We start from the raw sequence: 20,908 nt of genomic DNA, 5'->3' as shown, positions 1-20,908 counted from the left end.
CTTCAACTCGTCTTCACATTTAGAAAACAAGTTTGTGTCAGCATATTGCAGGTTGTTTATTGCTCTCCCTCCGATCCTGATGCCTATTCTTCATATAGTCTAACTTCTCAGATTATTTGCTCTGCATTCACATTGAATAAGAATGGTGAAAGGATACAACCGTGACACATACTTTTCCTGATTTTAATCCATGCAGTATCCCCTTGTTCTGTTTGAAAGACTGCCTCTTGGTCTATGTAAAGTTTCTGAATGAGCACAATTAAGTGTTCTGGAATTTCCCTTCTATGAAATGCTATTCATAATATGTTGTGATCTGCACAGTCAAGTACCTTTGCATAGTCAATAAAACACAAGTAAACATCCTTCTGGCATTCTCTATTTTCAGCTAAGATTCACCTGACATCAGCAGTTTACATCCCTCATTCCATGTCCTCCTCTTCTGAATTCAGCTTGAATTTCTTGTAGTTTCCTGTTGATGCAACCATTTTTTAATGATCTTCAGCAAAATTTTACTTGCATGTCATATTAATGATATTGTTTGATAATTTCCACATTCTGTTGAATCACCTTTCTTTGGAAGGGGCACAAATATCAATCTTTCCAGTCAGTTGGCCAGGTAATTTTCCTCCAAATTTCTTGACACAGACAATTGAGCACTTCCAGAGCTACATCCATTTGTTGAAACATCTCAGTAGGTATTCCATCAATTCCTGCAGCCTTGTTTTTTCTCAGTGCCTCCAGTGCAGCCTGGAATTCACCCCAATACCACTGGCTCTTGATCATATGTTACTTCCTGTAATAGTTCAACGTAGGCTAATTCTTTTAGGTACAGTCACTCTGTGTATTCCTTCCTTCGTTTGATGCTTCCCACTTCACTCAATATTTTGTCCATAGAATCCTTCAATATTGCAACTCGAGGCTTGAATATTTTCCTGTTATTTCAGCTTGAGAAATGCCAAAAGTGTTCTTCCCTTTTGGATTTCTAACTCCACATCTTTGCACATTTTGTTATAATACTTCACATTCTCTTCTTGAGCCACCCTTTGAAATCTTCTGCTCATCTCTTTTACATCATCATTTGCTTCTATTTGCTTCAGCTACTCTACTTTCAAGAACATGTCTCGTAGATTCTTCTGACACCCAGTTCAGCCTTTTCTTTTTCCTTGTCTTTTAAATGATGTTTTGTTTTCTTCATGTATGATGTCCTTGATGTCATTCCACATATCATCTGGTCTTCAGTTATTGATGTTTGATGTGTCAGTCTATTCTTGAGATGTTCTCTAAATCCTGGTAGGATATACTCAAGGTCATATTTTAGCTTTCATTGACTATTTAAAATTTTCTTCAGCCTCAACTTGAATTTATAGATGAACAACTTATGGTCTGAACAAAGTCCCTGACCTTGTTCAGACTGATGATATTAAGCTTCTGTATTGTCTCTTTCCACAGATATAGTTGATTTGATTCCTGTGTATTCCATCCAGCAAGGTTTACATGTTTCTAAACCAAGAACTCAGTGCCTTTGAGTCAATTCTGACTCGTAGCAACCCATAGAACAGAGCAGAACTGCACATAGAATTTCCAAGGTTATAAATCTTTAAGGAAGCTGACTGCCTCATCTTTTTCCTGTGGAGTGACAGGTGGTTCAAACCAATGACCTTCTGGTAAGGAGCTTTAACCACTATGCCACCAGAGCTTTTTCCATGTGTATAGTTGCCATTTATGTTGTTAGAAAAGGTATTTGCAATGAATAGGTTGTTGCGCTTGCAAAATTCTATCAGGCAATCTCTGGCATTATTTCTATCACCAAGGCCATATTTTCCAGGTACCAATCCTTCTTTGTTTCCAATTTTGGCATTCCAATCACCTGTAATTATCAATACATCTTGAATGGATGTGTGATCAATTTCAGATTACAGAAGTTGGTAAAAATCTTCAATTCCTTCATCTTTGGCATTAGTGGTTAGTGCATAAATTTGAGTAATAGTTTTATTAACTGGCCTTCCCTGTAGGGGTATGGGTATTATCCTATCATTGACAGCATTGCACTTTAGGATAGACATTGAAAGTTCTTTTTCACTATGAATGCAATGTCATTCTTCTTCAATTTGTCATTCTCAGCATAGATTGTCTGATTCAAAATGACCAATACAAGTCCATTTCAGCTCACTAATGGCTAGGATATCTATCTTCAAGAATCCCATTTCACTTTTGACAATCTCCAATTTTCCTAGATTCATAGGTCGTACATTCCATATTCTGATTATTAATGGATGTTTGCAACTATTTCTTCTCATTTTGAGGCAAACCGCATAAGCAAATTTAGGTCCTGAAAGCTTTACTCCATCCACATCATTAAGGTGAACTTTACTTTGAAGAAGCAGCTCTTTCCTAGTTGTATTTTGGGTGCCTTCCAACCTGAGGGGCTCTTCATTAAGCACTATATCAGATAACATTTCCTTGTTATTTACAAGGTTTTCAGTGGCCAATTTTTTCAGAAGTGGACCTGTCCATGTCTTTCTTCCTAATTTGCCTTAGTCTGGAAGCTCCACTAAAACCTGTCCACCGTAGGTGATGCTGCTGGCATTTGAAATACTGGTGGCTTAGCTTCCAGCATTGCAGCAACACGTAAGCCACCACAGTATGACAATCTGACAGACGTTTCCACTCTAATCCTATCAGAACAGTATTCCTTTCTAACAGATGTAACGGCCTCTTAAAGTTCCAGTCCAGAAACAACTAGAGAATACAAGTATTAAAATGATCCAGTTCTGGGTCTTAATGAGGGGTTTGGCTGCAAAAGTAGGATCTGTCACTGTGAGTAAGGCACAGGGTGAAAAGGTTGAGAATTTATTTATCAGAATTTATCTGAAAATAAAATCAGACTAGAAACAGAATATATAAGCCAACTACCCATCACTGTCAAAAGACTCTTCTTTCTTCTACTATAATATCCTGAACCATCAAATTGAGCATAGCAAAGAAGGAAAAACCCCTAGCAGTACAAGAAGATATCTAATAAAATAGCTTATCAATTTAATTTTGAAAAATATTTTAGAAGTCTGGATGCCTTTCATCAGTTTTGAACCCTGTCAAAATATGGGTTCCATCAGAGGCAGACCCTGAGACAAGGATTCAAGTTCAAGTAGTTCATATGGGAGCTCTGGTAGCATAGTGGCTAAGACACTTGCCTGCTAACCAGATGGCTGGCAGTTCAAACCCACCAGCCACTCCTCAGAAGGAAGGTTGGGCAATCCTACTTCTGTAGTGATACTGCCTCGGAAACCCAAGAAGGGGTCGCTATGAGTCGGGTTTGACTCGACGGCACATAACAACAACAACAACAGTACAGGAAGCACTAGGTGGGACATATGGCCCTGGTACATGGATGGGAAGAGAGGACAGTCTGCAAAGGGCCTGAGAGAAGAGGAAACTGGTCCCATTAGCAGTCACTGGTCCAGACTGGTGGGGTGGAGAGGAAACCAAAACCAGTTGCCTGGAGTTTACCCTGACTCATGGTGACTCCATGTGTGTTAGAGTAAAGCTGTCCTCCAAAGGGCTTTCAAAGGCTGAATTTGCAGAAGTACTTTGCCAGGCATTTCTTCTGAGGTACTTCTGGGTAGACTCGAACCACCAACCTTTGAGCAGCCAAGCATATTGACCATTTGCATCACCTCAGGACTCTGAAGAGGAGGCCCAAAACAAACAAACAAACCCACTGCCATCAAGTTTCCAACTCAGGAAACTTGTGACAGCATAGAACTGCTCCACTGGGTTTTCTTGGCCATAATCTTTATGCAAGCAGATCACCAGGACCTTCCTCCATGGTGTCATCAGGTGAATTTGAGCCATTAACTTTTCAGGAAGTGGTCAAGTGCAAATCATTTGTACCATCTAGGGACCTTAGGCCTTGGAAACCCAAGGAGGAGTCGCTATGAGTCGGGTCCGATTCGATGGCAAATAACAACAACAACAGGGACCTTAGGAAAGGAGGCCAAGGGGTGTTGATTCCTAGGTACTTGCAGCCTGCCTCAAGCAAGAGTCAAGTAGTTTTCCAAGGCTTTGGAGAAAGTAGTTAGGCAAAAGATCCAGGTACTAGCAGTTTACAGGCCTCTAGCATGGAAACAGAAAGGTCGTAGAGTATGGGTGTGGCATTGAAAGCATGGACTATACTGCATCCTCAAAAAGAATAAACTCTATTCCCATTAGCACTTGTATGTATAGCTGATATTCGATTTCCATCTTCTTTCCCTTGTCTCTGCTTCACAATGGACCATATATTTCATATTCAAGTCATCTTCTCCTAAGCCATAAAATATATCATTTTATCTAACCTATGACTTTAGCTTTCCCCTTGAGTCTACTTTACATTCTGTACAAATGAAGACTTTACATCTATTCCTGGGTTTAAAACTCTTTAACATGTACCTCGCTCACAACTAAGTTGTAAAAACAATCTCTCCTTTGGTCCATAATATATCCATGAAAGACGATGGGCTGGATGGAATCACACACAGAAAGTAGATCAGAGGTTACTAGGGCTGAAGGGAGGGAGGAATAGGAAGTAATTGCTTAAGGAGTATAGAGTTTTTGTTTGGGAAAATTCCCAAAACGTTTTGGAAACAAATAGTGATAAAGGCTGCATAACATGGTGAATGTAATTAATGCCACTGAATTGTACACTTAAAAACGGTTAAGATGCATTTACCCGAGGTAGATACATTGCTTGCAAAGAACAATCATAGGAGAAAGAAAGGCTGTTTATGCACAGGGAGACAGCTCAGGGGGCAGGAATGCATGAAGGAATGGACACAGGCAAGAGATAACTATCGGGAGGAAGTGGGAGGGGAGCTGTCGCATTGTGGTAAATTGCGGTCAATGTCATGAGACAAAGTGTATGTGAACTGCTGTATGGAAAGGGAATTTGCTCTGTAAATTTTCACCCAAATCACAATTTTAAAAAAAAAAGGTTAAGATGGAAAATAGTACAAATTTTTTTTAAAAAAAAGATGGGCTGGCCCACACAGCAAGAGCTCAGGTCATGATAGCACTCAGAAGTCTTTATGCTATTAGAGGATAAGAAGCAATTGTGGTAGTTCCCAAAGTACACATTATCACAAAATAATTGGAGGAAAGAAGCCAAATCTAAAACTAATTATAAAGAAGCATTCGCAATGAAATGTCATTTTACTTGCTTTAAATAAATATGGTTTTTAAAAATGGTCCAATTTGGCTATTGACCTTAGGCTGAAAAGGACAGGTTTCAATATATTACTAACCTAGTTCTAGGCCTTACTGTGTATATAGTTGTACATAGTCAAAGAGAGATTATAATATGCGCAGGTAAATTTTACCTAAAACAATCTTGACTAATATAAGCAGCTGACATATATTATGCTTCACAATTTGTATTAAAAAAAATCAACTCAAGGATTAAGAAATAGGGCTGAAACTAAGTATAGCATTTTAAGTTTCTTAGATTAAAGGGACTTAGTACCATTAAGATATTATACTAGACACTGAACAAAGACTGACTGATTTAAGATTCCTTTAAATTCATTAGGTTTTATATTGCCAGATCTATACTTTTAATAAAATCATTACATTTAAGAGAAATAAAAATGAAAAAATTAGACAATTACTGGAACTTTCTTAATGTTTGTGCATTGGGTTTAGGAGGTCCATCTCTGGCTACCCTTCTTTCTTGGCCACCGGCACACTGCTGAATGAGCCTCCTTTCTAGCGGAAGGTGTTATGTAAGCATCACACCACAGTATGAAATCCACTATTCCCTCAAACAAACTGTGCATTATACAATACAATAATTTAAAAAATCAGACATCTCTAATTACAAAAAATTATATATATTAACAGCTGCAACTTTATGATCTAAATCAGTGCTTCTCAAACTATTTGTGATGAAGGAGAAATTTTTTTTTACTATATCCAATCTTATACTAAATATAAGTCCAATTTATTATTATTATTATTATTACTATTAGATTCAACAGACATAAAATTACTCTGTCAAAAATCTGGAATGGTTTCTCAGCATTTATTCTCTACTTCAATACTTATGTTGTCACAGACCAGTGACAAACAGCTGGTGGTTAGTACTGGTCTGGAGACTACATTTTGAGTAGCACTGATCTCAAGAACCAGGCACTTATTTATTTAAAAGATATATATTACCTCTGACATTCTTTCCAAATCCCATTGAAGACACTTTTTTGTCCACTTGTTCATTATTGTTTGATTTCTCTTTCATAACATCATCATCGCCAGGAACATCAACAGAATATTTTTTCTTTTTCCTTTTCTTGTGCCGAGGTGGGAGCTTTTTTGGAAAAGTAAACATTGGGAATATCACAAGAAACATTGCAATGGCACAAAGGAGGAATCCACTCCACCTAAAAAATTGGGAAATGTGAATAGCATTTATGGCTTTTATATTGTGAGTGAAAACAAATTAGCAAAGTAGAGTTTTGAGGTGATAAAATCCTCCAGAAAAAAACTTTATATATTTATCAACTATAAAGCAGTACTGAGTTGGACAAACTAAGAAAATAATGGGATTCTTTCCTTCTGTGGTACAAATGAGAAATTTACTGGTATTATGACAAATACTATCATCAGCAGCCTTGTTAGAATTTCATTCAATTCAATAAGCATTTTTCAGCACCTATGTGTTAGTTCAGTCCTGATTCATGTGTACATTATGAGTTGAATTGTGTCACCCCAAAAACAAATGTTGAAATCCTAACCCCAACATCTACAGTTGTAATGTAAGGTAATGTGATCACCCTCCATAATGATGTTAATGAGGCTAGACTACTGTAAAAGCTGTGTCCTAAACCTAATCACTCTAATTTATAAAAAGAACAGATTAGACAAAGAGACAAGCATATACTGGGGAAGACAGGTGCCATGTGAGGATGTCCAAGGAACCAAGGGGCTACTGATAGAAATGGGATCAACACAGCCGTGATCCTGATTTGGACTTTTAGCCTCCAGAACTGTGAGAAAATTAATTTCTATTCTTTAAAGCCATCCACTTGTGGTAACTGTGTTATAGCAGCACTAGGAAACTAAGTGCATTTTATCATAAATAACTAAATCAGAATTTTAAAAGGCATTCTATTAAACATTCTATCTAAGATTCTTCTCCAAACTCTGCTGTAAATCCTCAAAGTTCATAAATGTTCTGTATAAATATATACTATATGTGTGTGTATGTATGTGTATACATATACACCATGTATATATATATATATATATATATATATATATATACACACACTGCTTCATGGACTAGTATAGACACTTAGAAGAAAACATTAATGTCTTATGTGACTTGTATTTTAAATTGCTGATGGCGTTCAATATTTTGCATCAAGCACTTAAGAATGTATTGACTCTCTTAGGGGCCTATCATAATGCTTAACCAACTATGTGGCTACCAAAGACACTTAGACCTTATCCTTGCCTCTAAGAACTTACAATCTAGCTGTAAGTAAGCCATAAATATATTTTAAAATCTTCAAAAAATTCAAGAATGTATACAATTAAGTGTTAGGTCATATGGAATAGATTATGAATGTTATAAAACTTCAGAGAGGGTAAAGCAATGTGTGTCAGAAAGTCCTAGAGCAGAAGTGGAACTGAAGCTGGGTAGAACTGTGATTCTGTCTTTGAACTCATCTGGAATGATCATGCTGCAGAGAGTTAGGAAGTGAAGAGAGAACAACTCAAATTCTAATCTGGTATTAGAGCCATGTGTTAGGGCTTGGGCTTCTTGACTAAATGATTGCCCACATTCTATTCCGCAGTTCCCTTTCAACCCTTTTTCAATAAGTAGAGGTCCCTGGTCCTATCTAATAGGGTCACCACATTCTAAGATTCCTCTCCAAACTCTACCCATAAACCTTCAAACTTCACAAATGTACAGACACTGTCTTCTGTATAAACATGTTTCTATCAGATGTAACTGAAATGTAACCAGTATTCTAAGCATTAATATTGAATTCAACTCAATAAAAAGAGATCAATTGCAAAGTGAAAATTCACTTTAAAAAAGAAAGTGTTTCAGTGGCATTGAGGAAGAAGAAGACATAGAGAATAGAGAGGTACATGGGAGGCACAGACAGCAAAGATGAATCCTTTTGCACATACAGTACTGCCTTATCAGTGAAGGCAAACAAGGGTATATGGGTGGATAGATGGGTGGACAGGCTGAACTATTAGGTATGTCTATGCAGTGGGAGCTCTGGTAGCATAGTGGCTAAGGCACTTGACTGCTAACCAGAAGGCTGGTGGTTCAAACCCACCAGCCACTCCCCGGAAGGAAGATGGGGCAATCTACTTCCGTAGTGATACTGTCTCGGAAACCCAAGGAGGGGTCGCTATGGGTCGGGTCTGACTCAATGGCACACAACAAAAACAACAACAATGCAGTGGGGAGTGTGCCCAAGACCATGTATAGGGTTGGCAGACAATGTTTCTACAAGTGTGCTGGTATGTTCTGTAAGAATTCCCAGGTATACAGTGGAGCTGACAAGGGCCAAGGTTGTAGTCACTTCTTGGTCACAGCCAGCTCCCCAAAGGGAGCATGTAGTTGTACCTGTGGGTTTGGGACCATAGTCACAGGGGACATCAAGCTCAATTGGCATAACATACTACACAAAAACATTGTTCCACATCCCACTTTAGCAAGTAGCAACTGGGATCTTACAAGCTTGCAAGTGGCCATCTAGATGCAACAATGGGTCTCTCCTTGCCCAGAGCAAAAAAGAATGAAGAAAACCAAACATTCATGGAAACAATTAGTCCAAGCAACTGGTACACCATGCGATCCTCAGCCTATATAAATATGAGACCTGAAGAACTAGACAGTGTCCAGCTACCACTGTCAACCACTCGAAGGGGGATCTATGTTGGAGACCCTGGATAGAGTGGGAGAGCAATGTGGAACAAAACAAAATTATTTAAAAAAAAAAAAAAAAAAGGACCAGGTTTGCTGGTCTGATAGAGCCTGATGGAACTACTGAGACTATGGCCCCTAGCTGCCCTTCAAGTCTGGAATTGAATGCACTCCTATGGCTTCCAGCCAAACAAAAGACAGACATATGAGGTGAACATTTACACTAGGTAGAGACACTCCTTGGAGAGATCAATCATGGGGGAATAGAAGGGCTGTGTATGCACAAGGAGATAGCTCAGGGAGCAGGAGTGCATGGAGGGAAGGACCCAGGGAAGAGGTAACTATGGGGAGGAAGTGGGAGGGGAGCTGTTACATTGTGGTAAATTGTAGTCAATGTCATGAGACAAAGTGTATATGAACTGCTGTATGGAAAATGAATTTGCTCTGTAAACTTTCACCCAAATCACAATTTTATATGTGTGTGTGTGTGTGTGTGTGTGTGTATATATAACAAAAAACATAAAGTGTTTCCATTAAAGTGCTGTTACCCTTTGAGCCAGGCATTAATAAATCCAGTGTGCTATTTTCAGATATTTAAATTCCATGAAATAAATATTTGAAGGTAATCAGAAATAGGTTTTCTTTTGTGGGAGCTCTGGTGGCGTAGTGCCTAAGGCATAAGACTGCTAACCAGAAGGCTGGCGACTCAAAACCACCAGCCACTTCTCGGATGGAAGATTAGGCAATCTACTTCCATAGAGATACTGCCTCAGAAACTCAAGGAGGCATCACTATGAGTCGAATTGACTCGACCACAGTGAGTCTGTTTTGGTTTTTTAGGAAGATTGCTCAGGGCAGATTTCCAGCAATCTCAATTATTCAGAATACAATCACAAACTCAGTGTCTGACAAAGATTAGGTACTCAGTAAATTTGCTGAATAAATGAAATGAATTAGATAGATGAAAAAAGAAAAGAAAGAGGGGGAAGCATCTCTACTCTGTTAACACAGTTAACATCCATGCCCTTTAGAACTTGGTGTGCCTATGAAGCCCTGTTCACCTACTGGTCTTGAATCTTTCTCTGAGAACCCTACATTCAAGTCCTCTGAGACCCCATGAGTTCCCTAGACCTATCATGCTCTCTCCAGAAAGGTGTAGGAAGTGTGGTGTCAGGGACAGTTAGTTCATAAGCTTTGGGCCTCACACATCCCTGGATACCTATCCTGTCTTCACTACTTAATACCTATATGACCTTGGGAAAAATATTTAGCTTTCCTGAACTCCTTTTCTCATCAGAAGGTGGGATAAAAATAACTATTCTGAGTCATCATCAAAATTAAATAAAACAACATATATAATGGAACTAATAAATTGCCTGCCCCAAAATCAACAATCCATTACAGGTGATGAGTTTTGTTTGCAAGGAACCCTGGTGGCACAGTGGTTAAGCACTTGGCTACTAATCAAAAGGTCAGCAGTTTGAACCTACCAGCTGCTCCATGGAAGAATGATATGGCAGTATACACCCTTAAAGATCTAAACCTCAGAAATTCTATGGGGCAGTTCTACCCTGATGAACAGGGTCACTGGGAGCTGGAATTGACTCAGTGGCAACAGGTGTATGGGTAGCTTTGTCTGCTTTTGGTTTTATGCTTATCTGCACTCAGGCTATACCCAGGAACTATCAACATAAAATTATATGCAAACATTAAAGATACTCTCATAATAGTCCAAACTGAGAATATATAGCAGAGGAAGGGGAAAAATTATAGCAAGTCAGCAAAAATATTATAAAAGCTGAGCTCTGGTAGCATAGTGCCTAAAGCACTTGACTGCTAACCAGAGGGCTGGCAGTTCAAACCCATCAGCCACTCCTTGGAAGGACGGTTGGCCAATCTATTTCCATAATGATACCGCCTCGAAAACCTAAGGAGAGGTCACTATGAGTTGGGTTTGACTCGACAGCACAAAACAACAAAACAACATGTTTGGGATCATTTTGAAGCAAAGAAAACAAGCCCACATTCTTCAACAGTCTCTAGGAACATCACATGATGTGATGGTGCTAAGGAGGATGCTAGGAAAAGCCAAGTGAGAAGAGAAAGTGTGTATTATATGTTGGAAAAAGATATACCAATAATAGCTAAAATTGAAAATGAGGATACTTAAATCCCTTTTATAAAGCATTACTTTCAGATCATTCACTAAAAAGGGTTATTTAAGTGTATCAACTAAGAGCTTGGCCTTGGAGTCAGCCTCCTATTCCAGCTCCTATTGACTGTGAGGCTTTGGACAAGTTATTCAAATCCTAAAGTACCAATTTCCCCATCTGCAAAATGGACATAATATTAATAACTACAGATGTTTGTCATAAGGCGTATATATAAGATATCTGTTAAGTTCTTGGTATGTACCCAATAAATATTAACATTATTCGTTCATTCCTTCTTTCACTCTTTCAGCATGTATTTACTGAAAACCTATCCTTACTGCTAGGCATTATATAAAATAACATTATATCAAATACCTATGCCACTGTTCAAGGGAGAAGTCTGTTATAAACAGTGCTTCTCAATTCTTAAATGGAGTCCTGTTTATATTTCTATATTGTCAACTTTTATCATTTGCAGAAAAATATTAGGCCATTAAAATCAGTAAAATTATTTGAACACTGATTAAACTCAAAAGATGGAATAAAAGCTAATACATGCTATGGAGTGGGAAATATTTACAGCTCTACATGTATATACTCTTTTATTTCTCACAGTAGCCCTATAAAATATATACTTCCATTTTATGAATTTAAAAAAAAAAATCTGAAACACAGAGAAGTTGAATAATTTCCCCAAAGTCACACAGCCAGTAAGTGGTAGGTAGAATCTAATCCAAGAGGAATTTGGTTCCTAATCATCCCATTTTGCTCTCCATTGGATTGATGTCCACTAGAAAACTTTTAAAAGCCAGCATGTTGTTGTTGTTGTTATGTGCCGTCGAGTTGGCCCCGACTCATAGCGACCCCTCCTCCTTGGGTTTCCGAGGCAGTTATCACTACGGAAGTAGGATTGCCCAACCTTCCTCCTGAGGAGTGGCTGTTGGGTTTGAACCGCCAGCCGTCTGGTTAGCAGACAAGTGTCTTAGCCACTATGCTACCAGAGGTCCCAAAAGCCAGCATAGTGCACTTGTAACACTAATGCTCCAGCCTTCCTTCCTTCTTCCTGCCCCTGAGGTGGTCCTCCTCGCCTTTCTCTCTCTCATTTCAGACACTGCTTTATCTCCATGCTCTTCCCATGTACATCTATGTAGAATGCAGAATATTCATTGGATGTTCATAGATATATTTTAACAATCTTATTTTCTGACAAGAAAAAAAAAAGTCCTTATTCTTATTTAATTCAGAACTGAAAAGAAAACAGTAGCTGAGACCAAAAATTTCACTATTAGTCAAGAACGTAAAATTCCTGTGTTAATCCCCTAACTCTGACAAGGGAACTTCCTTTCTGCGAGATTTGAAAATTCTACCAGGCCAGTCTCATGTAGATCTTAGCACTCGCATCTTCCAAGGGAGTTGCTTAGGAAAATGAGAAGTGTTGTATAATCTAACTGATATTTGTTAAGTGCTTTGAAAATCATATTAAATATTATGTCCATCAACCTGAGAGTACTAAGGTTATTTTCCTATAATGAAATGCAGAGAGAACACAAGTACTCTAAAAAAACTCCTGAAAAAGTAATTACTTTTTACACATACAGTTACACATACAATTTTTTAATATTAAAGTATTCTCTTTGTTATAAAATGAAATGTTTCTTATGAATGCATGTTGTTGTTGTTATATGCTGTCAAGTCGTCTTCGACTCATAGCAACTCCTTGTTGGGTTTCCAATGCAGTATCTCTATGGAAGTAGATTGCCCAATCTTCCTTCTGAGCAGTGGCTGGTGGGTTTGAACCACCAACCTTCTGGTTAGCAGTCAAGTGCCTTAGACACTATACACCCAGATCTCCCTCTATTACTAATTCATGTGAAAAGAAGTCAATACTTCAGTTGATGAAAAACTAGCTTATGTTCAATTTGAGAATTATTAAGTATTTAAACACTGCCCTAGTTATTTCAATAAGTATCATACCATCCAGAGTGAGTTTGAGTTCTGTGTCCTAAACATTACTTTTAGCAAGACAATTACAGTCTAGTAAGTGAAAGGACAGCTAAGTCCACAGCACATGTAGGGAAAACAAAATGTTGCCAATTGAAAAAATTCCATAAGAGTGTGGTAATGGGAAGGTCAGGATAGAGTTCTGGGCAGCAGGAGAGGGTAGAGAAAGTAGAAATGCAAATGTAATAAGAAAATGAGAAGAAGAAAAAAAAATTTAATTGTGCTTTAATTGCAAACTTACAGAGCAGACTTTTACATTCAACAGCTCCTGTACATTTGGTTTCACTCCCCGATTACCATCCCCAACCTTAACCCACTCTCCTCCTCTCCCTTCCCAGTGACCCCTCTAACCCTGTGTGCTTCTTAGTTATTTACTCCTATCTGTCCAGCTTTTCCTCCGTGTGAATGTTGCCCCATGGCCAATTGTTCCAAAGGATGGATCTCCATAGAGTGGGTGAGTGCATCTCCCTGGATCGACTGTTCTACATGTAAGTCTTATTACTGTTGGGCTGAAAGTCAGCCCTTAGGAGTGAGTTTTATCCCAGGCCAAAAGTGTATCCCAAGGCCATAGCCTTGGGGGTCCCACCAGACTCCATCTGACCAGTAATTCTGGTCATTATTTCTTTTTGAATTTTGTTCCATGTTTTTCCTCCCACTCTATCCAGGATCACCAGTTTTGATCCCAAGAAGAAATATGTGTAGAGGCACAGAGAATACAATGGAACACATGATTAAAATAAACAGGAAAATACCCATACAGCTACATTATAAACACCCCAATCCTAGGATTACAAATTGAGGAGATATACCAAATCTGCTGTATTAGTTCTTTTTGCTGCTGTAACAAATTACCACAAACTCAGTAGCTTAAAACAACATAAATCTATTATCTCATAGGAGGTCAGAAATCTAAAATAGATCATGTTGTTGTTGTTGTCCTTATGTGCCGTCCAGTAGGACCCGACTCATAGCAACCCCTCCTTGGGTTTCCGAGGCAGTATCACTACAGAAGTAGATTGCCCTATTTTCCTTCTGAGGAGTGGCTGGTGGGTTTGAACTGCCAGCCTTCTGGTTAGCAGTCAAGTGCCATTTCTTCTGCAGGCTCTAGGAGAGAATCCATTTCCTTGCCTTTCTAGTTTCTAGAATTCACTTATATTCCTTGACTCATGGCTCCTTCATCCATCTGAAAGCACATCCCTCCAATTTCTGCATCCATCATCATATCTCCTTCTCTGACTTTGACTCTTCTGCCTCCCTTTTACCCTTGTGATTACATGGGCCCCCCCTGGGGAAGCCAGGATATTCTGCATCTCAAAATCCTTAATCACATCTGCAAAGTCCCTTTTGACATATAATGTAACATTCACAAATTCTGAGGATTCAAACACAGATATCTTTATAAGGATTATTACTATGCCTACTACTCTCTCCTTGGGTGACTTTTAACTGTTTTTCATTTCCCCATTGGGGAAATTTTATTGTAACTATAAGGTATATGGCTGCATTATTAGTAATAAGCAAAATGGAAAAATTAGAAAACAAATCTTACCAGTTTCCAATGAAACGAGGGTCATTCTGGTCGAGATAAACAGGATTTCTGGGGTCAACATAAAAACCAATAAGAAGTCCACCTAATAAATATCCCACTGCAGGACCAAGTGCTCCCATGACATACATGATGGCTGGAAAGACAGAAGCAAAAACATGAAATACGGCAATGTTTTACTTAAATCTCAATTGTTCTCCACTTTCATACATATCATACACGTGTCACAGTTAAATCCAAGCAACACCTTCCAAAAATGGGGAACCTGGTTGTGTCTATGTTGACATTTGGGTTTCAAACCTTGCCCTTCATTGAACTGTTGGCTGTTATCTTCAAAGAGCATCACAATCATCTAGAGAACTTTTTGTGGCTTTTGTTTTGTTTCTTAACATAAATGCTAATCAAAACTCACCCCAGACCTACTAAATTCTAATTTATGAAAGTAAGTTAGAGACCTCAGCTAGTGAATGAGGGAGTCATTAAAAAACCAAGAGAAAGGAAAGGGAAAGTTCTAGATAAAAGAAAAAAAGTCGACATAATTTGTCATAACTAGATGATTCTAGTAGTATAAGGGAACACATGGCCAGATTTGCCCACTGAAGCCAGATTCAGTTAAATTGACAAAGCTGCTTAAGTTGCCTTCCAATCACCAATATTTCAGTGACTTCAAAATCAAAGAAGATCTTGCAGTATATTTGGTTTATTGTTAATTGAGGAATCTTATTTAAAGATGAACAAATCTCCCAAAATGGCACGGATGAGAAGCTCTAAATGAAAAGCACCGACCCACAGCTGTATTAGAAAATAATTTTTTAATGTACATATCCAAAGTGAGGGCATGTGGAATTATGTGTTTTTCTGGCAGTGGATCAGAAAGGTTGTCATTCTACCTAAAATAGTTTGTCATATAAATGGGATTATGTCAGAAGACACATAACAACAAATCCATTAGCAATCCTTAATATTTTTTTATATTCATTGCTGTGATTAAAAATTCTACAATAAATAATATTTTGTAATCTTTCAATTTTGAGATAGGATATAGATTTCCTTGAGAGTCACAGAAAAGTTTAGCAAAATTCACAACTCATGTTTTCCCAAGGTGCTCCTGCGTGCAAAGCATGATAATTGCTAAGGTTTTAAGTGTTTCTCGTTTCTATTATAATCATGCCTTTTAATCACTGAATAAATTGTTGTTGTTGTTGTTGTTATGTGCCGTCGAATCGGACCCGACTCATAGCGACCCCTCCTTGGGTTTCCGAGGCAGTATCACTACAGAAGTAGATTGCCCCATCTTCCTTCTGAAGAGTGGCTGGTGGGTTTGAACCACCAGCCTTCTGCTTAGCAGTCAAGTGCCTTAGGCACTATGCTACCAGAGCTTATCATATCCTTTAAATAGTACTATCTACCTATCTATACGGGAGCTCTGGTAGCATAGTGGCTAAGGCACTTGACTGCTAACCAGAAGGCTGGCAGTTCAAACCCACCAGCCACTCCTCGGAAGGAAGATGGGGCAATCTACTTCCGTAGTGATACTGCCTCGGAAACCCAAGGAGGGGTCGCTATGAGTCGGGTCCGATTTGACGGCACATAACAACAACAACAACAACAACATCTATCTATATATCAGAAAGGAAATGAGAATAATCAGAATAGTTTACTTAACTTTATCATCTGCACCTTATGAATTGAAAACTCTTGTACCTCCTGTTTCAAAAGAGAAGGTGCAGGGTTATTTTACAGGATCATCTGATTATAACAATAACGCATTTGGTCCTATGACTTCTCCATCGGAAATGGAACTCAGCCTCAAGTAATTGGTATTCTTTTGGAAGCATGTTTTTAGTAAAATAAAATTAGAATTATGATAAATATCTTGTTAACCTCTCTGTTTGTTGCCTAAAATGTAACTCAAGAATAGAAAGTACTTCTTCCCTTACAGGTATTCCCATATGCATTTGAAAATGACATTTCTTTTCACACCTCCAGGCAAACCAGCACCACTTACAACTTAAAACTGTAATGAGGCCAAAATGTGACATGAATCATCTTCCCAAAATACTTCTCTGGCAAGAAAGAGTTGGCTTACAAACACAGACAAGGAAAAGGGTATTTCCACCATACTGTTTATGCCTGGGGCACTTCAGTACAACATCTTAGAGTGCCAAGCAGAATTGTCTAGTATGCGTCCTGGCAAGATAACACAGTTATCCAGTGAATGGAAAATTCATTAAATACCATTCACTAAAAAACTTTAACTACTTTACAAAATGTAAATAAAGGTTTTAAAAATACAGTAAGAAAAATGTATTTTTATTATTAGCCAGCACTTTAATTCCAACATCATTGTCATTAGCAGGATGAATGGATAGATAGATAGATAGATAGATAGATAGATAGGGATAGATAGATACATATACATATGTATACATACATACATACATACATCCACTCACAGAGCACAGAGTTTTTTGACCTGGTTCCTTGTATTGAATAAATCATTCTCTGGGAGGATGCCAAAACTTTCTGAACACTGGGTTAACATTTATTAGTTTATTAACCAATGGCACTCATTCAGAGATTGTTAGAAGAGTTAATTGGTGAAGCAAACTCATACCACTCACTCTCCCAATCATAAACTCCCAATCATTCCCCATGGCCTGAAGAAAAATGTTTCAACTACTCTACTTGGCATTCAGGCATGAGCTAAACTGGCCTCTGGCAACCATTCCAATCCTAAAACCCACTGCTATACTTATGCTACATACCCATGATGCTCAGAACATGCCTGTGGCAGAACCACTTCTCTTCTCTCCTCATAGTGTCTTCCCTGGCCTCTTCCACCTATCGGAATCCTATTCATTCTTCAAGGCCCAACCAAATGTAACTTGGTCATCCTCCCCGAGTGGTCTCTCTCTCCTCCAAATCCTTGTAGACTATAAATTGTCTATTTCAGTGGCATCACATCTTTCACCGTGCAATCCCATAGTATTTACCCCATGGATGTCTTCTCTGTATAAATAATGTGAAGGTACTACTAGCACCTCTCTCACAGATCACATCTTATGAATTGGTAAACTGTGTTGGTTCTACCACCAAATCATATCCAATATCCAACCCTTTCCCGCACCTCTATTACTAACACCCTGGTCCAAGCTATGACCATCACTCATCTGGATAATTGTTCTACCCTTCCAACTGGTATCCTTACTTCTACCCTGACTTCCTACAAGTTTTTATCAACACAGAAGCCTGAATGATCCTCTTATGTTCACTTCTTTGTTCACAGTCTCAGGGGCTTCCCAACTCAGTCACAGTTTAAGCCAAAGTCCTTACGTGTCTACAGATCCTGCTATGCATTAGTGGCCCCCATCCCCATCCCATTATCTTTCAACATCATCTCCTGATTCTCCTACTTCCTCTCTATTCCGGCCATACTCACCTCCTGTCTTCTTGGACATTGCAAACATGTTTCCAACCTTAAGATGCTAGCACCTGTGCTTCTTGTTCTCTTCTCTTCTCCTCTCTTTTTCCTTCTCTTCTCCTCTCTTCTTTCTTCTCTTCTCCTCCCCTCCCTTCCCTCTCCTCCCTTTTCACTCTCCCTCTCCCTCTCTTTCTTTCTGTATGTTTGTGTGTGTGTTGAATGATCTTCCCCTAGATAGTCACATGGTTAATTTCCTTACTTCCTCCATGTAGTTCTGGGAGCTCTGGTGGCAGAGTGCCTAAGGCATTTGACTGCTAACCAGAAGGCTGGCAGTTCAAACCCACCAGGCACTCCTTGGAAGGAAGATTAGGCAATCTACTTCCATAAAAGGTTCTGCCTCGGAAACCCAAGGAGGGGTCGGTATGAGTTGGAAATGACTCGATGGCAGTGAGTTTGGTTTTTTTGGTTCCACGTAGTTACTCATGTTCCTTCTCACTGAGGGCTTATTTGGCCACCCTATGTAAAAACTGAAACCCTCTCTGTAATTCTTCATTCCTTTTTCCCTGCTTTTTCTTCATAGCAGAGGTCATCACATAATACAGTATATATTTCATTAGTTCATTTTGTTTGTTATCTGTCCTTCTCAACTGGAATATAAGCTCCTCGAGGATAGGGATTCTTGGCAGGGTCTTCATGCTGTATCTCCATAGCCAGGTGGTGCTGCCATGTAGGAGGCACTCAGCACACATTTACTCCCATTACTCTCATCATTCCCACTGAGTCAATGAGCATTCTATTGTCATTAACTACAAGAGACGTTAATGATGAAACTTGTCCTTGGTGTAGATCGTCTCTTGATATTAACTAACAACAGCAGATGCCAATCCATACTTCAAATAGTGAATTTGAGCATTTCATACTCTTTGACTGTGTCTCATCAGATTGGTTTTCTTTCTTGATGAAGAGTTTATACTGGTAGTTCAGGCTATTCAATTAATTATTAACATGAGCATAAATAGAAGATCTAATCTTTTCTTCCTAGAACCCCAGTGGATTGCCTTGTATCCCTTCCCCAAAGGTGTGCACACTCCCCTTTGAGAGAAATGGACCATTCCACTCATTTGAGATTAACTATACCCTGCTTTTTATTTCTATTTCCCTTATCAAATATGTATATCTTGAGAGTTCCAGTAAGATGGCAGAATAGGCAAAAAGACTGCACAGACCGTCTTCAACAAAGAAAAAGGGAACAAATTAACAAAGATACAGTAGATAATCCTGGACCCCTGAGCTTTAAAGGGAAGGATATAGAAGTGGACTAAACTCTAACTAGCAGAAGAATTTGCAGGAAAATACCAAAAAAGGAGACATAGGGAGATGTGGTCTGGCAGCAATCCTGACAGCACAGAAAGCTTGGATATTGCCAAGTGGTGGTAGGACCTAAGAATTAACCTAAAAATCAGCCCTACTAGCCAGGGACTGCGTGGAGGACTGCTCTAGTGGCTGGGGAATAAAACAGGAAGCAGCAAAGAAGAAGGCGGGCTGAGCTGTGGACTTTTGCCGTCCAGAGGGTGCAACCATTTTGAATGTTTACAAGCAGCTTGACCATTTTGGATATTTAAAGCAACAGCATTCTGCCAGATTCCGGGACTTAAGAACAGGTTCCGCTTGCTGGGAACCGCAAGGACATTGTGGACGCGCACACTACTGAAAAGGTGCAACATTCCCCTTGTAACTCTTATATCTCACACCCTGTCGGTGAACAGAAGTGCAGCCATCCCTCACTCCCACCCATCTTCTAGGCTGGCAGGAGTTCCATCCCAGGTGTGCTCTGACGGAGCCAGGGTGACCAGCCCTGCCCTGTCCAGACTTTTTCTTTTTTCTTTTTTCTTTTTTTAGTTTGCTTGTTTTTGTCTGTTTTAAAACTACTACTATTATTATTACTTTTGTCCTTTTTATTATCATTCTTTATTCTTCTCTTCCCAGGTTCTAGTTTTCAGCTTTTTTTTCTTTTCCCTGTTCCTGGTTCCAATTTCTTTTTTCTTTCTTGTGGTTAACCCCATTCCTTGTTTTTCTTTTTGCATTTTTCCCATTTTTTCTTCATTATTCTCCTTCTCAACCTTTTTTCTCTTATTGAACTCTCCCCAGATATTGTGGTGGTGTTTTTGTCTGTCTGTTTGTTTTGTTTTTTCCCTTTACTCTTTTTTGGTTATGATTCCTGTGTGATTGCATGGTGGATTTTTTGTCTATTTGCTTTTACTTTTTTGATGCTTCAATTGTTATTTCTGTCCAACTGAGTGGGAGACAGTAACAGTCCCCATATAACACAACTACAACCACACCTCCTGCAGCTTCACTTACTGAGTGAGAGTCACCACCTCCTTCTCCACCAATGGGCCTACAATAAACAACCACCAAGAAGAGCCTGACTCACCTTTAGCTGCTCTTCACAAACAGTTAACAGAGATCTAAAGACAACAACGTCACAATGTCTCAGAGACAACAGATCATCACAGTCCAAACAAAGAAGCAAGATAAAGTGGTAGAAACAAGGGAACAGGATACAGACCCAGAACACATCTCTGAGGAAGAAGCAACATTGGAACTCCCTGATAAGGAATTCAAAAGAATTATATTTACGTATCTTCAAAGGATTGAGAAACAGATGAAGGAAAGCACAGACAAAATCCAAGAAGAATTTTGGAAGAAAATACAAGAACAAAATTACAAAATAAATGAAAAATTAGAAATGATTCTAAATCTAGATAGAAATCCAGATGGTTAATACTAAATTGTCAGAAATAGATAACACATTGAAAGGGCAAAGGAGTAGAATTGATGCAATGGAAGACAGAATTAATGAG

At 38.8% G+C, this 20,908-nt stretch overlaps 1 protein-coding gene across 1 annotated transcript in view; it reads right to left on the bottom strand.

Annotated features, from left to right (window-relative positions):
• Window positions 1-20,908, bottom strand: part of SLCO5A1 (solute carrier organic anion transporter family member 5A1) — a 206,858-nt gene that overhangs the window by 114,863 nt on the left and 71,087 nt on the right. The window contains exons 2-3 of the mRNA XM_007947348.1: window positions 14,624-14,756; window positions 6,193-6,410 (exon numbers count right to left, since the gene is read on the bottom strand). Of these exons, the coding sequence (XP_007945539.1) occupies window positions 6,193-6,410; window positions 14,624-14,756 (351 nt within the window). The remainder of the gene's footprint in view (window positions 1-6,192; window positions 6,411-14,623; window positions 14,757-20,908) is intronic.

Source organism: Orycteropus afer, unplaced genomic scaffold (assembly GCF_000298275.1).
Source record: "Orycteropus afer afer isolate SDZICR_OR568_19922 unplaced genomic scaffold, OryAfe1.0 scaffold00181, whole genome shotgun sequence".
Taxonomy (NCBI): Eukaryota; Metazoa; Chordata; class Mammalia; order Tubulidentata; family Orycteropodidae; genus Orycteropus; species Orycteropus afer.
This window is presented reverse-complemented; position numbering and strand designations above follow the sequence as displayed.